Source organism: Vombatus ursinus, unplaced genomic scaffold, assembly GCF_900497805.2.
Source record: "Vombatus ursinus unplaced genomic scaffold, bare-nosed wombat genome assembly UNPS02009770.1, whole genome shotgun sequence".
NCBI lineage: Eukaryota > Metazoa > Chordata > Mammalia > Diprotodontia > Vombatidae > Vombatus > Vombatus ursinus.
In genome coordinates, this window is record NW_020949548.1 from 7,388,338 (window position 1) to 7,408,777 (window position 20,440).

The 20,440-nt window shown below is 42.5% G+C and overlaps 1 protein-coding gene across 1 annotated transcript in view; it reads right to left on the reverse strand.

The window, feature by feature from the left end:
* SLC6A5 (solute carrier family 6 member 5) overlaps positions 1–20,137 on the reverse strand; it is a 65,107-nt gene extending 44,970 nt beyond the window's left edge. The window contains exons 1-7 of the mRNA XM_027852559.1: positions 20,093–20,137; positions 19,460–19,993; positions 16,972–17,110; positions 13,224–13,355; positions 12,473–12,646; positions 4,771–4,912; positions 2,223–2,355 (exon numbers count right to left, since the gene is read on the reverse strand). Of these exons, the coding sequence (XP_027708360.1) occupies positions 2,223–2,355; positions 4,771–4,912; positions 12,473–12,646; positions 13,224–13,355; positions 16,972–17,110; positions 19,460–19,993; positions 20,093–20,137 (1,299 nt within the window). The remainder of the gene's footprint in view (positions 1–2,222; positions 2,356–4,770; positions 4,913–12,472; positions 12,647–13,223; positions 13,356–16,971; positions 17,111–19,459; positions 19,994–20,092) is intronic.
* Between the last annotated feature and the right edge of the window lie 303 nt (positions 20,138–20,440).

Consider the following 20,440-nt stretch of genomic DNA (forward strand, 5'->3'; position numbering starts at 1 on the left):
CTAAGTCTTCCCAATCTCCTTAAAGACTTCCAGGAGAAAGCAGCCTCATCCTCAAGCAAAGAAGAAAGAACTCATGTGTCTCTATCATTTTTCAGTGACATTGTTCATGGAATTTCAATCACCAAATATTCCAGCCAAGTTAAGCAGGTCATCCACCTATGTTCCCAGGCACTACATCATGATTAGGGCCTTTGCAACCTTGGCCAAGATAATGAATGGTGATTTGTCACTTCTTTTAAATATTTCCTATTACAGTAATTGATCCTTGATCCCTGTTTGGAAATCCTTCCCAGACAGGCAGAGCCACAGGTTAACTGCTCTGAGAAAAAAACACCTATCTACACAGTTCCATTAACTATGGTCCCTGAAGAGCTAATTTCAAAAACTACATAAGACTCAAGAGCCCTGACCATACTCCAGGGTAGTGGGAAAAAGTGAGCACAACACCCTCTTAGATAAAGGTTATGGGATTGGGTCAAGGTCAAAAGGTTAGTGACAGAGCAAGAAAAATCTAGTTTTCCCTGACTCCAAGTCTAGCATTCTTTTGACTTACAGTCAAATGAGAATTTGGCAAATATCCATTTTCTGCCAATCAAATTTCTCCATTTCCACTACCAAGGCCAGCACTTTCTAGATAAATCAATGTCCTTCAATTTAGGGGTCATTCAGGACACATTAAGTATACTCCTCTTCTCAGTTAAATAGTCATGACCTAGAAGCTACTCTCCTTCCATTTACACCTTTCCTAAGACAACCAGCCTTTCCTCTGCAACTTGCAAGACCATTCTCACAGTTGGTCTTTCCTGGTTCTCTTTTTCTGGATTAATTACTGCTGAGCAAAGACCTCATACGCTTCTGCTAGAAAGCCATTTTGCTAAAAGCCAGGGTCCAATGAGCCCTAAAGACATTATAGAAATATGGGATAGTGTTTACTCTAAACTTATATCTAAAGAGGGAGCCCAGAATCTCTAACAAATCTGTTCTCTGTGGGAACTGACCTAGTTGAAGGCTGAGGGTTCAAATCTTCTCATATCCTAAAATTACCACTTAGGGGCAGTATAAAAGCAAATTAGGCAGGAGATCAGGAGATCTGGAGTCTAGAACCAGCTGTGCCAGGAACTAACTAGGTGACCCAGTATGTTGCTTCCCCTCTCTGGGCCTCTGTTTATCAGGAAAATGAAGGAAATTAATTGTAGGATCTCTGAGGTTCCCTGTAGCTCTAAAAACCAGGGGAAAAGAAGAAAATTTCACTAACACCTTGGAAGATTCATCAAGTCTTTTCAATAGGAAGAAACAGGGCATCATCAAGCCCCCAAGTAGCAGAAGTCAGGAGAGTGGGCCCAGGGCAATGAGGAGTCAAAAATAGGCTGGAGTTCCCTGGAGTACCAGGAGAGAGAGTGAGAAGGTGGCAAAGAGAGACCTCACAATTTTGCCTGATTTTTCGTCCCAATAAAGAGTTGTTTGTTTGTTTGCTTATTTTAATATAGCCACACTTAAAAGCAGAGATTCTTAACCTAGGACCCAAGGTCTTCCAAGAGGTTCATGGATAGATTTCAGGGGATCTGTGAACTTGGGTGCGAAAAATAAATAAATCTTTATTTACACCAAATTCTAACTGAAATTTAGCAGTTCCCTTCGTTATGAATGTAGGCAACAAATGTTAGTATGAGAAGCCCATAGACTTCACAAGACTGCCAAAAGGGACAATGACACAAAAACATTAAGAATACTTGCCTTAACAGGCTGTCTTAGATTAGGAGCAAGATTTTAGAAGCAGGAAGCCAAGGATCCCCATTCTAAAATATGCACCCTGCCATTCAACACCCACCATTCTATTTATATGTCTTTGGCTCTTAAAGGGATTTTGGTCACCCCTGTAAAATATTATCCTCTGAGGTATTGTGTCTGACCAGCTAACATCAAAGCTGTCAATTGAGATTTGGTGAGGACTGGTTAACAGCAAGCTGAGATCGAGAGACCACAATCCAGGACTGTAGGGAAAAATGTAACCACAGTGGAATTGGAAGGGGTGAGAGGGCCACTCTACCTTCCCACGTGGCTTTATTTCTGGGTGAAAATAGGATCCATGTTGCCCTCCGATGACCTCCAGGTGACCAATCACATTCCAGGGCACTGCCCCTGGTGACAACTACAGTTTAATGCCTTACCACCTGGAAAGTGGGTTGGAAGTTTTGCTTTAGTAAGTAAGGAGAAACTCTTACTTTGCCTGATGTCTTGATGCCTTTAGCAAGGGATGCATATACAATCACCCAAGCCAGGAAGAGACATACAACTAGTGGCCACCTGATCTCACCAGGATATTCAATTCCTGCAGAAATCTTCAACACAAAATACCTGAGAGTCAAAAAGACAATGACAGTAAGTTAGACAGGAGTCAACCAGCAGAAAGGGTTTTCAACAGGACTACACTGATCACTCCCTGTGTCCCTGAGCATTCTAGGGCAGAGGACTTTAGATTAGATTGATGGATAAGCAACTGGGATTCAGCAATTTGAGCCCTTGTTACACAAAGCAGACAGGCTTCCTTGGGTTTGGTTTTACCCATGCTGGAGGCACTCAGGATATCTTAACGGTCAAATCTAACAGTAAAACATACCAGCAAAATTAACTGTAGAATGGAACTTCCTTGTAGACAAGAATTTTTTTCAATTGTTTCTGTATCTACAGTACTTTGAACATAGTAGGTACTTAACAGGTGTTTGCTGAGTTAGTTGATCTCTTCTTTCCTACCCCCTCCCAGAGCTGAGTAAGCATTTCTGTGTCTGGACCTACTCAAAACCATATGCCTTCATAAGTATAGTCTAGAGAATATCATTTAATTTTTTTATTTAACGGCTGAGGATGGCAAATCTGTAACTCTCAATTCTTGTTGTCTAGTGACATAGGTGTATATAGTTGTAGGGAGGTGAAATGTGTGGACCCCAGAATACACCCAGATCAATATCTAAGTATCTTAGAAATGAAGCTTATTGTCATTTTTTTCTGAGACAAAATTCCGATTAATTGAAAGCTCTGGTTGAGTTCATCAAAATATCCCTCTAATAATATTACTACCACTACCATGATTAATAATGGTAGTATTACCAGTGGTTGTAGCACTTGGGAGACCAGTAAGGTATGTTATTTTTGGCAGATATGTATAATAAAGTTAAGAACAGAGAACAAAGTATGTAAAGAGGTGGTCTATAGCCAGAAGTGTGCTAGAACTGGCTTTCTAGAACCTTATGCCTTGAAAAGCTGCAAAACTACAAATCAGGGTTTAATTTCTTGTTTTGTTGATTGTCTCTTATGTCTCTTAACTTAAGAAAGTGATGGAGAAAATGGTAATGATGCCGATTAAATTTAAATGCATCCTGCCTACATTTGCGGGGTTGGGAGGAAATAGATTGTTGAACCTTTACCAGCATCACAGACAATTGTCTCAGGCCTTATCAACCCTTTCATTGTTGACCTCAAATTTATTTGCATTTCAACCAGAAGCATTATTCCCACACACACCAGAACTTCACCATATGAGCCACATTAGTAATTCTTTGTTGTTGTTTTTTTAATCAAGTCCCCAAAATGGTTGAAGAGATCCAGACTGTCAATCTGGGATTTGAGAGGAGTTAAAAGGAATATTCCAACCCCAAATCTAGGTAACACCAGATACAGTAACCTTGTGAAAGGGGTGGCCTCAAAAACAGACAGTCCTGGCTTGAGGGCTTCTGTTGGTTGAGTATTGATTCTGAGCCTAGTCTGCATTACCCCATGACCTTAGACTATCCATGACTTGTCACAGTGTGGTATAAAAGACCTTAAGATCAGTGTAGTGAAGGAAAAGTGTACTAGCTGCTGCAACCCAGAAGATGGCAGCATAGAGCAATTTAGGAATCACTGCAGAGAGTGACCAGCAGACACCCAGCACATAGAACACAGTATTAAGCAGAGGGCAGCATGATGACGTCACCAGTGAACAACCTTGCTCGGTAGTGTCAGAGGTGTGAATTACCGTGGCCACACAGTGTGCCCTAAACTCAACTACAAATGTGTGAAGTCTCTTCACACGTTCTCCCTCCATGTATGCACCTTTGCATTAACGTTCAATGGTTTCTGCATGAATAAATATCTTACACTGGCTATGAGAGAGTGTACCCCAGTGGATATGGGCAGAACATTCTTTTGATATCCAATCCCCAAAATATCAAGTCCCCAAAATGGTTTGAAGAGATCCAGAATGTCAATCTGAGATTTGAGAGGAGTTACAAGGAATATTCCAACCCCAAATCTAGGTAACACCAGATACAGTAACCTTGTGAAAGGTTACTGTACGATTTGTCTTTTGTTTTGAATTAATATGTCTTCCCTGGTTGTCTTAGCAAAAATAAATGCATTAGTAGGGGTTTATGAGCTAAAATTTTGAGTGGGTGCTGACCCTGAACTAGCTTTCTGTGTGTGAGGGGATTTGGGGGGATACATACATCAGTTTACTCACTAATCATTATTATTCAACCTGACTCTCCTTTTCTAGTTCTACAGGGTACTTTAGCAAAGGAAAGAAGCCTCCAGGCAGCATGCCAGAGAGAAAAATCAGCATTTTCCACTTCAATAAGGAAAATATGGAAGTGCGACAAATTGACCCTGGCCTCTGGTGAGCAGACTAGGGACCCTGCCTAACTCTCATTTGGGACTGCTATATGTTAATCAATTGATTTCACATGTTTTCTCTGGGGAAGGAATTTGAGAGTCCTCTAGAAACTTCCTTCTTACTTGAAATACTCTTCACTCCCACTGACGAATGTCTTGTTGGCTTGGCTGGTGAAGTTAACCATTGTCAAGTTTGGATAGGCAGTCGTACAGAAAGTTGAGTTCTTAATTTGTATTTTTGGATGATCACCAACAAAACAAGAATCTGTTTGGAAGATGAAGAGGGAAAATCAATCAGTCAACAAACGTTTATGAAACACCTGCCCATGTGCCAAGAATTACATCAGGCATTAGCCATGCAAAAATTAAATGTTTAAAGGAAAGAAGCATCTGTATATCTTCAGGAATTCTAAAAATGGAGATCAAACATAGTTCCAAAAATAGTGATTTCAGGGGAATGCTGAGTGATGTCCTCTAGAATTAGAAAAATTAAACCTCTTGAAAGTAACCAAAAGATTCAGAGCATTGGATTTCAACCCAATGAGAAAAACAACTGAATAAACATTTATTAAGCACTTTCTTCTTACAGAGCACTGTGCCAGATGCTAAAAAAAAGATATAAAAAGTACATAAGGTATGTAAACCTATACCAAAAAGTACAATATACCATATATGAGACATACATTAAAGAAGTCCAAAACAAAGTATACATCAGGCCCAAAGGCAGTGATCACTATCTATGAGCAGGGATGTGCTCAAAAATGTTTAAAAATAGACTGGGGTGGGGGGAATGTACTCATAACACACTTTTAGGTTTAATCAGAATTACTAACATTATCTCCATTACTTTCTTAATTCTAAACAACAAAACAATAAAATTAAGACCTGAATTTGTAGGTTTGCAGATTTCCAGAGGATAAATGCTCATACTTTAAATTTAACAATCAGCTCTCACCAGCTGCTTTAAGCTGGTTCCAGCGTACCCCTGATGAGGAAAAATAGGGAAGACTTCATTTAGCATGTGGCATTTGCTTTAAAAGATAGCCAGGAATTCAATATGAAGAAGGAAAGAGTGTGATCTAGGTATAGGAAATGGAGTGAGCAAAAACATGAAGATGGGAAGGTAGGGAATGTGTTTTGTGGATAGAGAATAGTTCCAGTTTGGCTAGAACATGGTGGGTGCAGAGAAGGAATCTGAGATGAGCCTATAGAAATAGAGTTGGTGCTAGGTTGTGAAATACTTTGAATGCCAGGCTGAGGCGTCTAAACTTTATTCAACCTAGAACAGAGAGTCACAGAAGAAGAAAAAAGAGTAACATGACCAGATCCATGTACTAGGAAGATTAATCTAGCAGAAGTATGAATTACAGTCTGGAGGGGAAAGAGAATGGAAGTTGGGAAGATGTGTTAATAGGTGATTGCAACAGTCTAGTGAGGGACTAATAATGATAGACTTGACCAAGATGGTAGCAGTGGAAATGGAGAGGAAAAGACATGCAAGAGTCATTGTGAGAGTATAATTGCCGTGACTTGTTCACTATTAGCTATGAGGTTAGCTATCGGAAATTAGCCATGTTAGAGATATAGCCATTTCTATCTCCACAACATCTCTTGCATTTATCCCGTCCTTTCTATCCATACATGTTCATGTCCTTATTACCTCTTGCCCAGATTATTGCAATAGCTTCCTAATCGGTCTCCTTCCTGCCATACTCCAAGCCATCCCCCATAAAGTCACCAAAGTGATTTTCTTAAAGTGTAAATTTGACCATATCATTACACTATTCAACAAATTCTAGTGGCTCCCTATTAAATCTAGGACCAAACACAAACTCTTCTGTCTAGCATTTAAGGCTCTGCACAACCTGACCCCACACTCCCTTTCCAGTCTCCTTACATACTACTCCCAGTACACTCTAGTCATATTAGCTTACTTTGTTTTTCCTTACACACAAACCTCTATTTTCTGTCTCCATGTCTTTACACTGGCCATCCCCTATAAGTGGAATTCCTTCCTTCCTCACCTCTGCCTCTTGGAATCCCTGGCTTCTTTCAAGACATAGCCCAAGGCCCCTGGTCTCTAGCTTCTAGTACCTTCCCCTCCAATTGTCACTTTTAATCTGCATTGCATATGTGTTATATATTTGTGTACATGTAGTTTCCCCTGTTAGAATTTGAGTCCTTGAGAGTAGGGGCTGTTCTACTTTTGCCTTTGTATCCCCAGTTCCCTACCAAGTGCCTGGCACATAGTGGATACTTTAAATCTGCCTACCCAAGTTACAGTACAGTACAGTAGAAAGAAGGCTGACTTTAGAGTCAGAGGACCAAGGTATGAATCCAGCTCTGCTGCCTATCTACCTTTGCAACCTTGAACAGAACCTTTACCTCCCTGGGCCTCATTTTCTCGTCTCTAAAATGAGGGAAGGATATGATTTGTTTATTTCCATTTATAAGATTTAAGATTTTCAAAGTGCTTTATATATACATGATCTCCTTTAATCCCACACTACAACTGTTGGCAGCTGGCTAGGCGGAAGTGTAAGAGTACCTCCAGAGAGGGCTTTCCTGGCTAGCAGTTATGATAGGGGCTATTATTATCCCAACTTTACAACAAAAGAAACAAAAGCTCAGAGACTTGCCAAGGGTCATAGGAAAGATTCAAATGAAGGTCTTCCTGACTCCAAACCCAATGTTCAATCCTTCAGGCAACACAGCCCAGAATGGATAATCATTGAGGTCTTTTTGAGCTGTAAATCTATGATGTGTAAGATTACACATGGAATGAGTGGCAGAGCCGGGTCTGGAAATCAAGTCTACTGCCTCTTAATCCAGTGTTTTTGTCCCTACTCTAACACAGTCTCCTAAACCTGCCATTTTTCAGCAGAAAACAGATAAAAATAAAGTATGTATTCAACAATTCTCCCCTGGCATGGCTCCGTGCCTCCTCTTCTCGACTTCCTATCTCCTCCTAGTTCTACTTTTCAAGCCGTGAATCCAGATTTCCTTCGATAGCTATGTAGTAATTACCTGCTGCCATCATCACCAGAGTGCTGCTTAACAGAATGACAAAGAAGTCCAGGAGGACTGATATAATAACCATTAAACATTTACCCAGAACACTTTTGTTCAACCAACACCCAGGCTTACACACAAATGACTAAAGCCCACCAATCAGGCATCTCTGTAATCAGCAGGACAGTCTTGTCTAATTCTGCAGCATTTCATGAGAATGGTTACCTAACATGGTAGTAGGAGAAATAAGCGAACAGTGAATTCCTTCTGAACCTATGCTGAAGTAGAGAAAAAAAGGGGGGGGGAGGCATTGTAAAACCATGTGACTGCAAGGTACGCACTAGATTATATCTCTCAGAGAGTGCTGGATGGAAGGCAAGGTCACTGATTCTGCGGCAGTGCACCACTGCAGTACCAGACCTTCTCTCCTTTCTGCAGCATTCCCTTTCTACCACCAGGGGGCAAAAGTGTGCTTTCCAGCCCCCTAAACCCAGCCATCTCCCTACAGAGAGATAACTTCCCAGCCTTGTTTTCTGCAGCTCACCAACCCTGAACAAAGAGGAGAAACAGTGATCACGTTAATTGTGAGGATGGAATTTTGTTTGCTGGGGCAATTCTTAATAAATGAAAGCATGTTCCTTCTTAAGACTTGGAAGGGAACGAAGCATTTAATTAAAATTTTAATTAAAATTAAGATATATTTATATGTTTAAATTAGGTCGTGTTTCGTGTTTCTGTTAATCTTTTGGGGGCTCCTGTTCTTCCAAAAGGTCAACAGGACTCATATTACAGGGAAATTATTCTTTATTCTCAATTCAACAAATATTGATTAAGCTTCTATTATGTGTTGAACACTCCTAGAGACATGCAGAATTTGGAAACCACCCAGTCCCAAGATTTCAGGGAGGAATAAGACAGAGATAAACTACATAATAGTATATGATGAATGCAGTACAGAGGGGCAAAACTAAGTGCTAGGTCCAAGGGGGAAGGGTATCAAGGAAGGCTTCCTGGAGGAAATGGCATTTGAATTGAACTAGAAAGCCTAGGTTGGTATTCAACAGGTGAAGAAAGGAAAGCATTATAGGTATCAAGAATAGCTTAAACAGAAGCACCAACACACACACACACACACACATACACACACACACACACACACACACACACACACACTGTTCAGGAGACTGAAAGTAGACCAGTTTGCCTGAAATATCTAATGCATGGAGAAGATTTATAGGGAATAGAGCTTATAGGGAATAAAAAGGTAGCATGAGATTGTGAATTTGAAGAACTTTGACTGGCAAGCTATGGAGGTTAATCTTCACTTGGGAGACAATATGGAACCACTGAAGATTTTAGAGCAGTGAGTAGCTTAACTAGGTCCTGGACATCAGATCACCAAAGATTATTTAGACCACTGCAGAGCAGTTATATAAATAATTGAACTCAATTTTTCAAAGATGTCCTAAGCACTCTGGTAGAGGTCTAGAGAAACATACATACATACACAAACATATATATATATATATATATATATATAAAGTTGGAAAAACATAACTCATATAATCAGATCTAGAGCTGGAAGGGGTCATAGAAAACATCTGGTCCCATCCACTCACTTCACAGGTGAGAAACTGAGGCCCAGAGAATTTAAAGTGATTTGCCTATAGTAACACAGGTAGTAAGAAATAGAACCAAGATTTGGACCCAAATCCCCTACTTTCACATGAAACACTTAACACTACACTCCATAAATTTCTGCCCTGAGAAGTTTATAGTGTATAGGGACATAATCAGGATGAACAATTTTCACCCCTTTCCCCATAATTCATATTCTGAACAACACAATGTACATGCCATAGATGCTAAATTATTGAGTCCTTTAAGGAAGAGTTCATGGTTCAAATCACCTCGCTATTCCTATTCCTGACAGGATAAGGACAGTGCTTGTCTATAAGAAAACCATAGTGTTGAAGCATAGAATCATAGATTTAGAGCTGAAAGTGACCTTCAAGGCCATAAATCCAATCCCCTCATTTTACAGGAGGGAAAACTGAAGCCCTGCAAAGTTAAATGATTTACCCAAGGTCACACAGGTGTAAGTAGCAGAGACAGTATTTAAACCCACCTTTTCAACTATGAACATATATGTTATATATATGTATATATATATGTATGTATATATACACACACATACATATATACATATATAGCTGAACTATTCTCCATTTGTATGTTAGGTGTGTTCTGCTTGTCTTTCAACCTAGACTATAAACTCCTTAAGGGCAGGTATCGGTCCTTATTTCTTTTGTCTTTTACTCTCCTGACCAGAACCAATACTTGGTGAGGGAGAAGTAGGCAAAGCAGGCAGCAGGCTAAGATGCCATATCCATAGAAGGGTACAAAATGGGATACATTTTAAAAATACGATTTGTTAGAGTTAGACGCAGAGTTTTAACACCAGCAAATCCCACTCTCAATACAGGCATTTCAAGCCACTTATAGTAAAGACTATACATCCAATGAACAGTAAAACACAGGAGGCATCCTTTTCAAACACTTGGACATCATTCAAATCCCCTTTCCTACCATGGTCCAGGAGTTCACACTTAGTAGGTACTTATCCAGGTGCCCAGATTTTGTTTTGATCCCATGATCAAAAACATTAAATAAGGCATCAACCCAGAATAACTTTACTTCACTTATGAGACCACATATGCTCCTGGAGACAACTGCTTCTTGGCAGCCAACAGCTACCAAGGTGTGGAGGGAAAAAGGGAGATGGAAACTCCAAACTAAACTAGAGTGAGAACCACATTCTTCTTAAGAGAAAATGCTCTGGGGCCTTTAATACTAAAAGCACTGAGGCTCTGGATTTGGCCTTTACATTTACAGTGATCACAATTCTAGAGCAAGGTCCAAGTTCTGCAGTGTCTAGGAGGAAATCATCCTCAGACTGCTGAATCAGGGATAAAACTCCCTGCTCCAAACTGGCATTTCCTTGGAAGTCCTTTGGCCTCCAAGATATAACCTTGCTTATGAAACAGCCTCACAGGTCTGAAGGGAAAGATTCCAGGCTAACTGATATTTCCTTTAAATCTAAAATGGCCTGAGTCCATCATTTGGTTTGATTCCTGCAGCTAAAGAATACCGAGAACAAATATTCAGACTCCCGTGCCAAGGGCAGATGGCTAGGTGGGAGTGGAAGAATAACTATAGATCAGTGTGTTTTCTGGCCAGTAGTTATGGCAAGCAGATTTTCCAATTCTATAACTGCATGGAAGACTGAACACAAAATCCCTAGAAGTGCCAAGGCCTCATAGCAGCTTGAGGGAAGAACCCCAAAATAAGAAAATGGCATTTTATAGTAGGAAGAATACTTGCTCTGGACCCAGATTCAAGTCACACCCCTGATGACTATTCACATGACCTGGACAGACCACTTAATCCTTCAGCCTCAGTTTCCTCATATGTAAAATGAATGAGTTGGCCTAGATGACCTTTAAGGTGCCTGCTAAGTCTATGGTTGTAAGCATTTTATTGGACAATGATGTCTTGAGTTTGACCTTTCTATTTTAACCTTTCAAATTAGCTCTCTAGAGAAATAGTAATAATTACCAACATTTATTAGCACTTTTCTCCAAACAATTGTAAGTAGGTTTTGCAAGTGATATCATCTCTTTTGCAGATGAAAAAACTGAGGTTTTAAAAAAGGTTATGTGACTTGTCCAAGGTCATCCAGCTAATAAGTGGCAGAGACAAGTTTGAAACCTGTATATCCACTGTTCTTTTGGCTAAACCATACTGGTATTAAACCGTGTTTAATTATGTACCTCCATATCTTCTGGGGGGGGGGGGAGAGAAAGATTCATCTTTCCCTTCCAAATCACTCAAAGGTATAAATAATACCTCAACACCAAGGTAGGGAAAAAAGCAATTCTAAATGACTTTCATGACTGTCATCATACAATTACAGACCCTATCAGCAACAGAAGAAGTTTCATAGACTATGATTGATGAGATATTTAATTGAATTTGATTGAATTTAATTTGATTGAATATTTAACAAGGATGTATCAGGGAATTTTCATGAAAATTAAAGAAATTTCAGGGAAAACTGTTATTAGTACTAATAAATATTCATGATAATCATCATATTCCCATCATGAATATACAATAGTTTACAAAGCATTTTTCTATCCACTATCTCATACTAACCTCACAAAAACAACTCATATCAGCTACCTGACTTATCTAACATCACAAAGTTATTCAGTAGCAGAGCCAAGCATTATGTTAAGAAAACATGTTAGAAAGCATCATATCTGTTAGAAGACATCACAAGTAGACACACACATACATCTCTTCCCTCCAAAGGCAGCCAGGTATGGTAGAAAGAATACAGGACTTAGAGTCAGAGGTTCAAATCTGCGGTCTGTTATGCAATGTCTAGGCAAGTCACTTAATTTCCCTGGGCCTCAATTTCTTCATCTGTAAAATAAGAGTGCTGGACTAAATGGTCCCCATATTTTGCAAATGAGGAAACTGAGGTTCAGTGACTTGATGGCAAGTGACTCGCCTGAGATCTTCCAAGTAGTAAATCAGAGACAGGAAATGAATCAAGACAAGGTCACTACAACATTAGTTTCTAACCCCACACTTTAAAGACAACTCTGTTCCTTCACTTTTTAACCCCAAACTTTAAACATAGACAGCTTTCTTCTAGGCCCAACTCCTTCACATCAGAAAGAGGTTTCCACATAAAGATCTTTAAAATGAAGGGGAAATCAAATACGGGCTGATCCAAACTTACCTAATAAAAGTTTGGTTTTGTCTTTGCAGTCTGGGGTGTTCCATGGATTGTTGCAAGAGGCCCAGGGTAGCACAGACACAAAGGAGGCAAACAGGTAGAAAAGTGTGTAGCATATAATCACATTATAGTATATGGCTATCAGGACTGAGATGATCAGCATAGCGATGCCACATCCTAAGGAGGTAAACACTACAGGTTAGTCATCACAAAGAAAATCCCATCCTAACCCATTCCATCCCATGTCATCCAGATATTGCCCCAGGGATCATTTGGGGGGAAGGGAAGAAGAAGAAGAAAAAAGGGCATAGAACAAGTAATCTTTTTGCAGCCAGAATGTTAATAGTGGAACAAAAAAAAAATCAAACTGCTAGGCTAGCTAGAATCTCTAGGGTGTGAGTTCAAGATTGAATCACCTTCCCGATGATGGGGATTAAGTGAAACTGAGATTTGGGAGTGAGGCAGCCTTCCTGGAGATTAGGAGCCAGGATGAGTTCGGAATGCAGTGGAGCAAGCTGGGAACTGTCTTGTGTCCATGGGCAGGACTCTTTGCGTTGGAGCTGGGGGACTGGAGACTGATTATCCCTCCTGGCCTCTTGGTACACCAAGGTCACTGTTACCTGGTGCCAGATTCGGGAGCTAGAATTAACAGTAACCATTCCTAAAGAAGAAACTTGGAGGGAAACTGAGGGATTCTGGGGGGAGGAAAAGGAAACAAAGCAAGAGGTAAATGGGGGGGGGCAAAGTAGCTCACCTTGCAAAGCAGGTATCGCTTTCCAAACAGACACAGGACCCTGGCTAGCAAACTGCCCCAGTGATACTTCCAGAAAAAAGATGGGCAGACCGGCCAGGGCTAGCATCATCAGATAGGGGATGAGAAAAGCACCTTGTTGTACAGGACAAGAAAAGAGAAAGTAAGAATGTGTCTCAAGATTAGGGCAGGAAGAACAGCACCTGCCCATCCTACACCATTACACCTTAACCCTTGGAGTAGCACTCAGATGTTTGGATCAGAGACTCAGCATGATAGCAGATCTTTGGGTTCAGATATCCCTTACAGAATATTTTAATACTCCACCTCAACTCTTTTATAAAACACATTTGGTTGAACTGATTCACTACATGTCAGTTCAGTTTTTTTAATGAAGTTTTTAAAATCTTAGGATAGATTCAGAACTAGAAGGGTCCTCAGAGGATGACTATGCCTACCTCCTCGCTTTACAGCTAATGAATAAAGTCTTGGGAGTTTAAATGACTTATTAAATGTCACTAAAATAATATCACAAGAAAGATTTGAACCCACATATACTGGCTTGAAACCAGCAGTCATTCCACTATTTCATACTATCTGTTGGTTTGGGGTTTTGCTTTAACATTCATTCCATCACTCTTTTTAGCCTTATATCTACAAAGCTGAGTACTCGATTGCTAAAATTATCCCTTTACCTCCTTGAATCATCTGAGCATCTTAAACATTTCTTTAAGGAAGTGCAATGACTAATTAGCCACAGGTGTAGTGAAGAGGGTTTCATTACATGTGGGAGCTTGTATCGGTTGCTCCGTTGGGTTTTGACCCCACGGCCACTGGTGAGGGTGGTATGATTAGGTACCAGGGCAAGAGCTGGGGTGGGGACCTGGAGTCAAAGGAAACACCCAAGGCAGGCTGGCATCTTTAACCAGAATATCTTGGCTCTAGGTGAGGTTTGAAAGTAATCTCTAAATTCTCTTCCCTTTCTAAAATTCTGGAACTTAAGAAATCTCAGTTTCTCTTGAAAATGAAAACCAAGTCAAAGTTGCTAGCTTCCCTGGCTTTCAGACTGTGTTTTTTAATTTTCTTTTTAACTCCACTGTTTGGAAATGTGTAGGGCACATATTAAGAGCTTACTGAAAGCTAATTGACTAACAGGCCATGGAGTGTCATCCAGAAGGCATTGAGATTGGGAGGTGGTGGAAGGAAGATTGTTCTCCGGTAACGAAGACTCCTAGATCCTTGGCACCTGGGTGGGTAGCCGAGTCACAGATCAGGGTGCCCAGTTGTGGCAGGGGATGAGCGGAGAAGAGGAGCAGGCAGGGCAGGAAAGTCTCAAGGACTCAGTCCAGGCTAGGCGGACTTAGCAAGCCCTGCAGTGAGCGCTGTGTGGGGCACACACAGACACCCCTCCCCTACCCTGGGACGTGGGATCTATCCTTTCGCTATAGCCTTTCTAGAAACAATCCAGGGTCCGCATCCCTCCCCCAGCGAACCCAAGCTCCAACCAAAGGCGAGCTCAGAACAAGGCTTTCCTAAGCCGCAGTGCGGAAAAACGCTGAGAACGCTTGATTCCAGGGGCTTCTCCGCCCCCGTCCCTGCCAAAGGAAAGAAGGCAAATGATTGGTTCAGCCCGGGTGCGCGCGGGAAAACTGCCAGGCCAGCCCCCAAGGACGAGTCAGTAACGAAGGTGGATTTAAGCAAATCAGCTAGGCACTTGATTTCAGAAACAGGAACGAAATTGTGACCAGCTTTCCATCGTAGGAAAACTAAGCAAACTGAATACAGAGATAAATAGTCAATCACGGCAAAGGACAGCTATAGCAGGGGCCCTTCACCTTTTGGGTGTCATGAGCTCCTTTGGCAGTTTGGTAATGATCTTTTCTCAGAATAATGTTTTAAAATAATTCAAGGAAATGCTGAACTTCAGTTGTAGAGCAGTGGGGGGGAAAAATACAATTTTTTTCGCCATCCATATTTATAGCCCCCAGCTTAAGAATTCCTGATCCATAGCATTACTGGTAAACTATCCTTGAGGGGGAAAAGGAACCTTAATTACTGACATCCCTACATGTTCTTATAGATATTGACTGCATGGCAAAAGTTGTGTCCCTGAATTCTTTGGGATGTTTTTATATGTTTGTTTGTTTTTTCCATCTCGACTTCAGATTTTACTTGTGTGAGGAATTCCCACTGTAGAAATTCCCTCGGAGATTCAGATCACACCTTTATAATTCAGTTTTAGGTGCTTAGGGAAATAAGAGGGTTAAGTGACTCAGCGAAGGTCACCCAGTTGGTACGTGTCAGGGATAAGTCCTGAGCCCAGCTCTTCTTGACTCATTGCACCACTCAACAACCTCTAGAGAACTTTTCGTGCCGTCAGAATTCTGTCAGGTGCGTAGCTTTTCCAGGTGGGGACACTGGCCAAGCAGATAGTAACTTTTATCCTTTCATTTCCCTAGAGGGTATCCTCTAGAGGAATCGGGACTCCGAGATATCCTTGGTGCGGAGAATTACCAAATGCAGGTGGATTTGAAAGTTACCTTTTCCCTATTCAACACTGAGCGTTTCCGCTGGGTGATGGAGAGGATGAGCTGTACTGGGGGCTTTAGATCAGCATCTCTGCTGTAGATAGATCTCTGCTTTACCCCTGTAGGGCAGCCAAGCCAAGTGATTTGGATTGGCCTGAGGACATGAGAGAATAGATAGAATCGCAGTCCAAAACAAACCACGAAAGCCTTTACTAGAGTCAGAAGCGCCTTGGGTGACCTCAAAAGTTGCCAAGTTTTCCAGTAAGCGTGGAAAGAACTAAGAACCGTTTAACTGAGCGTGTGAGGGGAGAACTCGGGGAGCCAAGAAAGTTCCAGAGACTGGTGGCCTTTTGGAGGGTGCCTATCCCATTTAAAAAAGGCTTCCCCTTCCAAAAGAGTTCGTTCTACTCGCCGTAAAGATGAAAACAACGAAAATCGCCCAGGGTTCTATTTAGCTCATTGAAAAAATATGCCCTGCCAATATATATGTTTGTCTGTGCAGTCGTACGTGTTTTAAGAGACTACTCTCACCTCATCACCCAATTATTTTTAACAAGTATTTATATCAGATTAACATAGTACTCACATTAGATAGCAGGGTACCCATTCAGATCCGTAAAGCAATAATCAAGTTTACTGTTAATAACTTCTCTTCGGGAGTGGGAATCTCTGTGTTGTAAAATTTTGGTTTAAGTGTGTTCTCCTGGTGGGATAGGATTATTTAAGAATCTCAAACTCCTTTAAGATTCTAGGCGCCTAGATCAGCCTTAGCATACACGGTTCCTGATTCAGTAAATGCATAGTAAAAGACTAATAAGACTCATCCGAGTGAGCGTGCGTGCGTGCGTGCGTGTGTGTGTGTGTGTGTGTGTGTGTGTGTGTGTGTGTGTGTAGGAGGGTAATGTGATAACGGTCACGGTTGTCTCGTGGCCAGGATGGTGATTATTGAAGCAAATAGACCTCAAACCTCCCAGTTTATTTTCCCATCCTCAGGGTTTTAAGTGATGGGTCCTGCTTGGATCCGGAATCTAAATGGATCCAGCTGGTAATTTTTCTTAGGTTTCCCCTTTAAGGAACTATCAAGAGATAGGATGGGGTCAGAACCCTCAAGCTCTGTGGGAGCAACCCAGAACATCTTTCCAGGAGGAGTCATAGTCCCTCCCACGCCCCACTATAAAGCGCCCGGTAGCCCCTCCCCGAGGAAATAGAGCAGAAAATCCTACCTCCCCCATTCTGAAAGGCCAGGTACGGAAACCTCCAGACATTGCCCAGCCCCACTGCGTACCCAACCATGGACAGGATGAAGTCCAGTTTGCTAGACCAGTTCCCTCGGGCTTTATTCTCATCCCCTTCATCGTCCTCCTAGGGGTGGAAAAGCACATTGGTCGGTCCCATAACAACCCCAGTGTCAATTCAACAAGCAAGACCCTCATTCTGCCCTTTTCACCCCTCACCCTCCAAGCCCATTCCTCCCTCTTCTATACTTCGCCCCCCTCCAAAAAAAAAAATAAATAACAATAAATAAACCCCGACCGACAACTTTCCTTAGGCACCTGCGCTAAAGCAAAATTGGGGAGAAACCCTCTCCCCCTGAACCTCTTTTTGTTATGTAGCCTAGGGACGTTAAATGCACAGCTCCCAGGTGGGGTGGGGTGGAGGGAGGGGATATTCTTAGTTCGGAAGTACTTTCTACTTCGGTTGGAGGGAAGGAGCGAGTTGGCGGGGGGTAGGGGAGGCTGGAAAGGGCGAGATTTTAGAGATGGGGAAACGACCTCCAAAGTATTTTCAGAGCAATGGAGAAAGGCAGGAAAGTACCTTCCTAATTAGCGTCCGAAATTTTGGGTTTTTCCCTGAATCTGATTCTTTGGAAGTGGATATCTGAAAGAATCTTTTCTCCCAGATATCTCACCCTTGCTGGCAACTAAAATATAACAACGCTTCCAGGAATGATAAGACGGGCCTCTCAGAAGCCTGCCAGGCAAACTAAACTGTAAAGGGGGGGCAGATCACTAGACCGAGATTTTAGGGGCCGTGACCACTTCAGATCCTTTCTCTTCCCCCTTCAGAACTTCCGCATATCCCAGAAGTCTGTGTTCTATGTCTTTTTTATTGAGTGGGTGCGAAGACGGACCCTGTTATCCCGACCCTCTGAAAATGGACTAATTTCCAAAGGAAAGTACGGGGTGGGGGGAAATTCGAAGGGAATAAATGAGGAGAAGAGGAGTAGGCAAGGGTTGGAAAGAATGGGCAGTCAGGGGTGGGGGTATAGGTCTTAAATCAGGCAAGAATAAGGACTAGATTTTGTTGAGGTATTTCTCTCTCCCCTTCAGAGGTCTGAGGGTGGGGAGACATAGAGAAAGGGACAGAATGCAACCGAAGCTCTGCCCTGTTCATCAGTGTAGCGGTAGAAAGACAAGTAAATGAGGTAGTCTTTCCGTCGTTTGCATTTTGACAGACAGACTCACTGCCCTTAATTCTGCAGGGGGCAAGTCCGGAGAGAATCATAAAACATCTTTGCCCCATGGGAATTTGTTTATTTGTTTTTAAAGCGAGTGGAGGGAATGTGGCCTGTGCCTTTATCCTTTCCATCTCAGTACAATCCCTGCTCCTGCCGGAGAGGTAGAGCCCAGCTACATGTATTCAGTTATCTGAGGCAGACACGGAGGGAAGAGGGGAGGAGGCAAAAGGAGCATGGGGTAGAGGAAGAAAGAAGGGATTCTCGAATGAAGGACCAGGAATTCAGGAAAGAAAGAATGTTTAAGAGAATTTTCACTTCAAATCCTGTAGATAAGATCACCTGACTCAAGCAGACAATCTTAGCAACTCTCAGTTGCCCAACTCCGAAGTCCAAAAGGGTCTCTCAGCCAATTTGGCCAATGGCCAGTGGCATTGAGAACCATTTGCATGTTTAGGGCATAGGCAGGAAAGGATGTTGAGGGAAAATAATGGGAAGGAATAGGAAGAAAGAGAAAGGAACTAAATGAGGAAAGAGGTATTTATCTACCATGGGAAAGAAGCACAGAGTTGACCATGTTTCCCAAAATTATTTCAAGTGCTACCTCCAGCTCCTCAGCATTTACCTACCCTTGTATGGGGGTAAGATTCTTGCGGGGGAAGGGGGAGAGAATGCTACCACTTCACTGGCCTGGAATTTCCAATTCATTTAATTGTCATAAATAATTCCCATAGGTATGATTTCCTTCTTTTTCTCCAGTAGGTTCCAGACAATGGTAGTAAGGGAACAAAATTAATCATGAATGGGAGGGGCTATACCTGTTAAAGGAAGTGGCTCTGCCCTGACCAAAGAGGCTACTGGGGCTCCATCTCATATTTTGGAGTCAGCTTTGTTGCATCCCACCACCACCACCACCACCTGAGCTGAGGATATGTTTTGCATGATAGCAGCCTGTCTGTGCCCTAGCAACGCTTCAACAGATCCATCCCATGCCCCCATCTCCTGCTCCCTTTCACTGACCCGGAGACCCAGGAGCATTTGAAGCCCCAAACGGCCTCTGGCTGCACCCACCCATTCACCACAGGGTAAGACTCTTCCTACTCTGGTTTCAGCTTGATATTTGGCAAACACTTATTCTCCTGGCTCTCTGCCCAATTAACAGAAGAGGGGTAGTTAGGGACTGAGGGCAGTGAAGCCTGAAAATGTCTTGCTGGCCTGAGGGCGTTCGGGGAGGGAGAAGTAGAAACCAAACTTACCGCGGGGGTGGAAGTGGTCGTAACACTGCCTGGCAGAACCGAAGTGATGCCGTCTGTGCCCAGCACCACAGTGCTCTGGCTCATGTTTATCCAACCTGCAGCCTGAGCACTGTTCTTCTCCAGTGTTCCCTTGCCCGGGCTCCCGCTCTCATCCCCTCCAACGCTGGCACCTCGAAGGGCGGGAATCCTGCAGTGCGGAGCATTGCCTGGGCCCGGGTCCGGGTCCCCAGTAGGGGGAATGGTCTGCAGGGCATGGGCCTCGATAGAATCCTGGCGGGAGGCAGCATCTAGTGGAGCCCTAGCGCTGCAGATCCCAACTTTGGTCCGCTCTGACTCGTAGCTTTTGGCTTCTTCCGAAAGGAAAGTTTGAATACCGTTGGAAGCCGACTTAGCAATCCTAGGCAGCTGGGAAGGGGCGGCAGGGCAAGGATCGGGCTCGGGACTGGTCCTTGTCACTGAGGAGCTTTCTGGGTTTCCCGAAGCCTCCAAGCTATTTGCAAGTGGCTTGTTCATATCCTTCGGACCCGAGTAATCCTAAGAACACAATGTCATTTTCGAGTAAAAAGAAAAGCACAATACTTTTGATATGTGTATCTCTACACAGATAAAAGAATATTCCAATAATTTTATCACCGCCTCCAAAATGTCTAGCAAGGTAATTTGGAGGGGGAATTTCATATATATGCCTATATAGACAAGCCAATACTTTTCAATTAGCCCATCTCGTCAATGACTACATCTCATGAATAGGCTAATATGTCTTCCCAGTTCAAGGGTGAATCGAGAGAGACAGAGCCAAAAGGATGATTTTGGGAGAAGGGGGGTGTAAGAGGAGCGAGAGGCGGGAGCAAATATCTCTACAGCTGCAAGCTCTCGGCCTCTTTGGGTTTCACAACACGACTGTATGGTGCCTGCTTCCCCCATCACCAGTGTAGAAAGATTCTTTAATTTTCCGCCCCATTTCCTTTGTCATTCAACAAT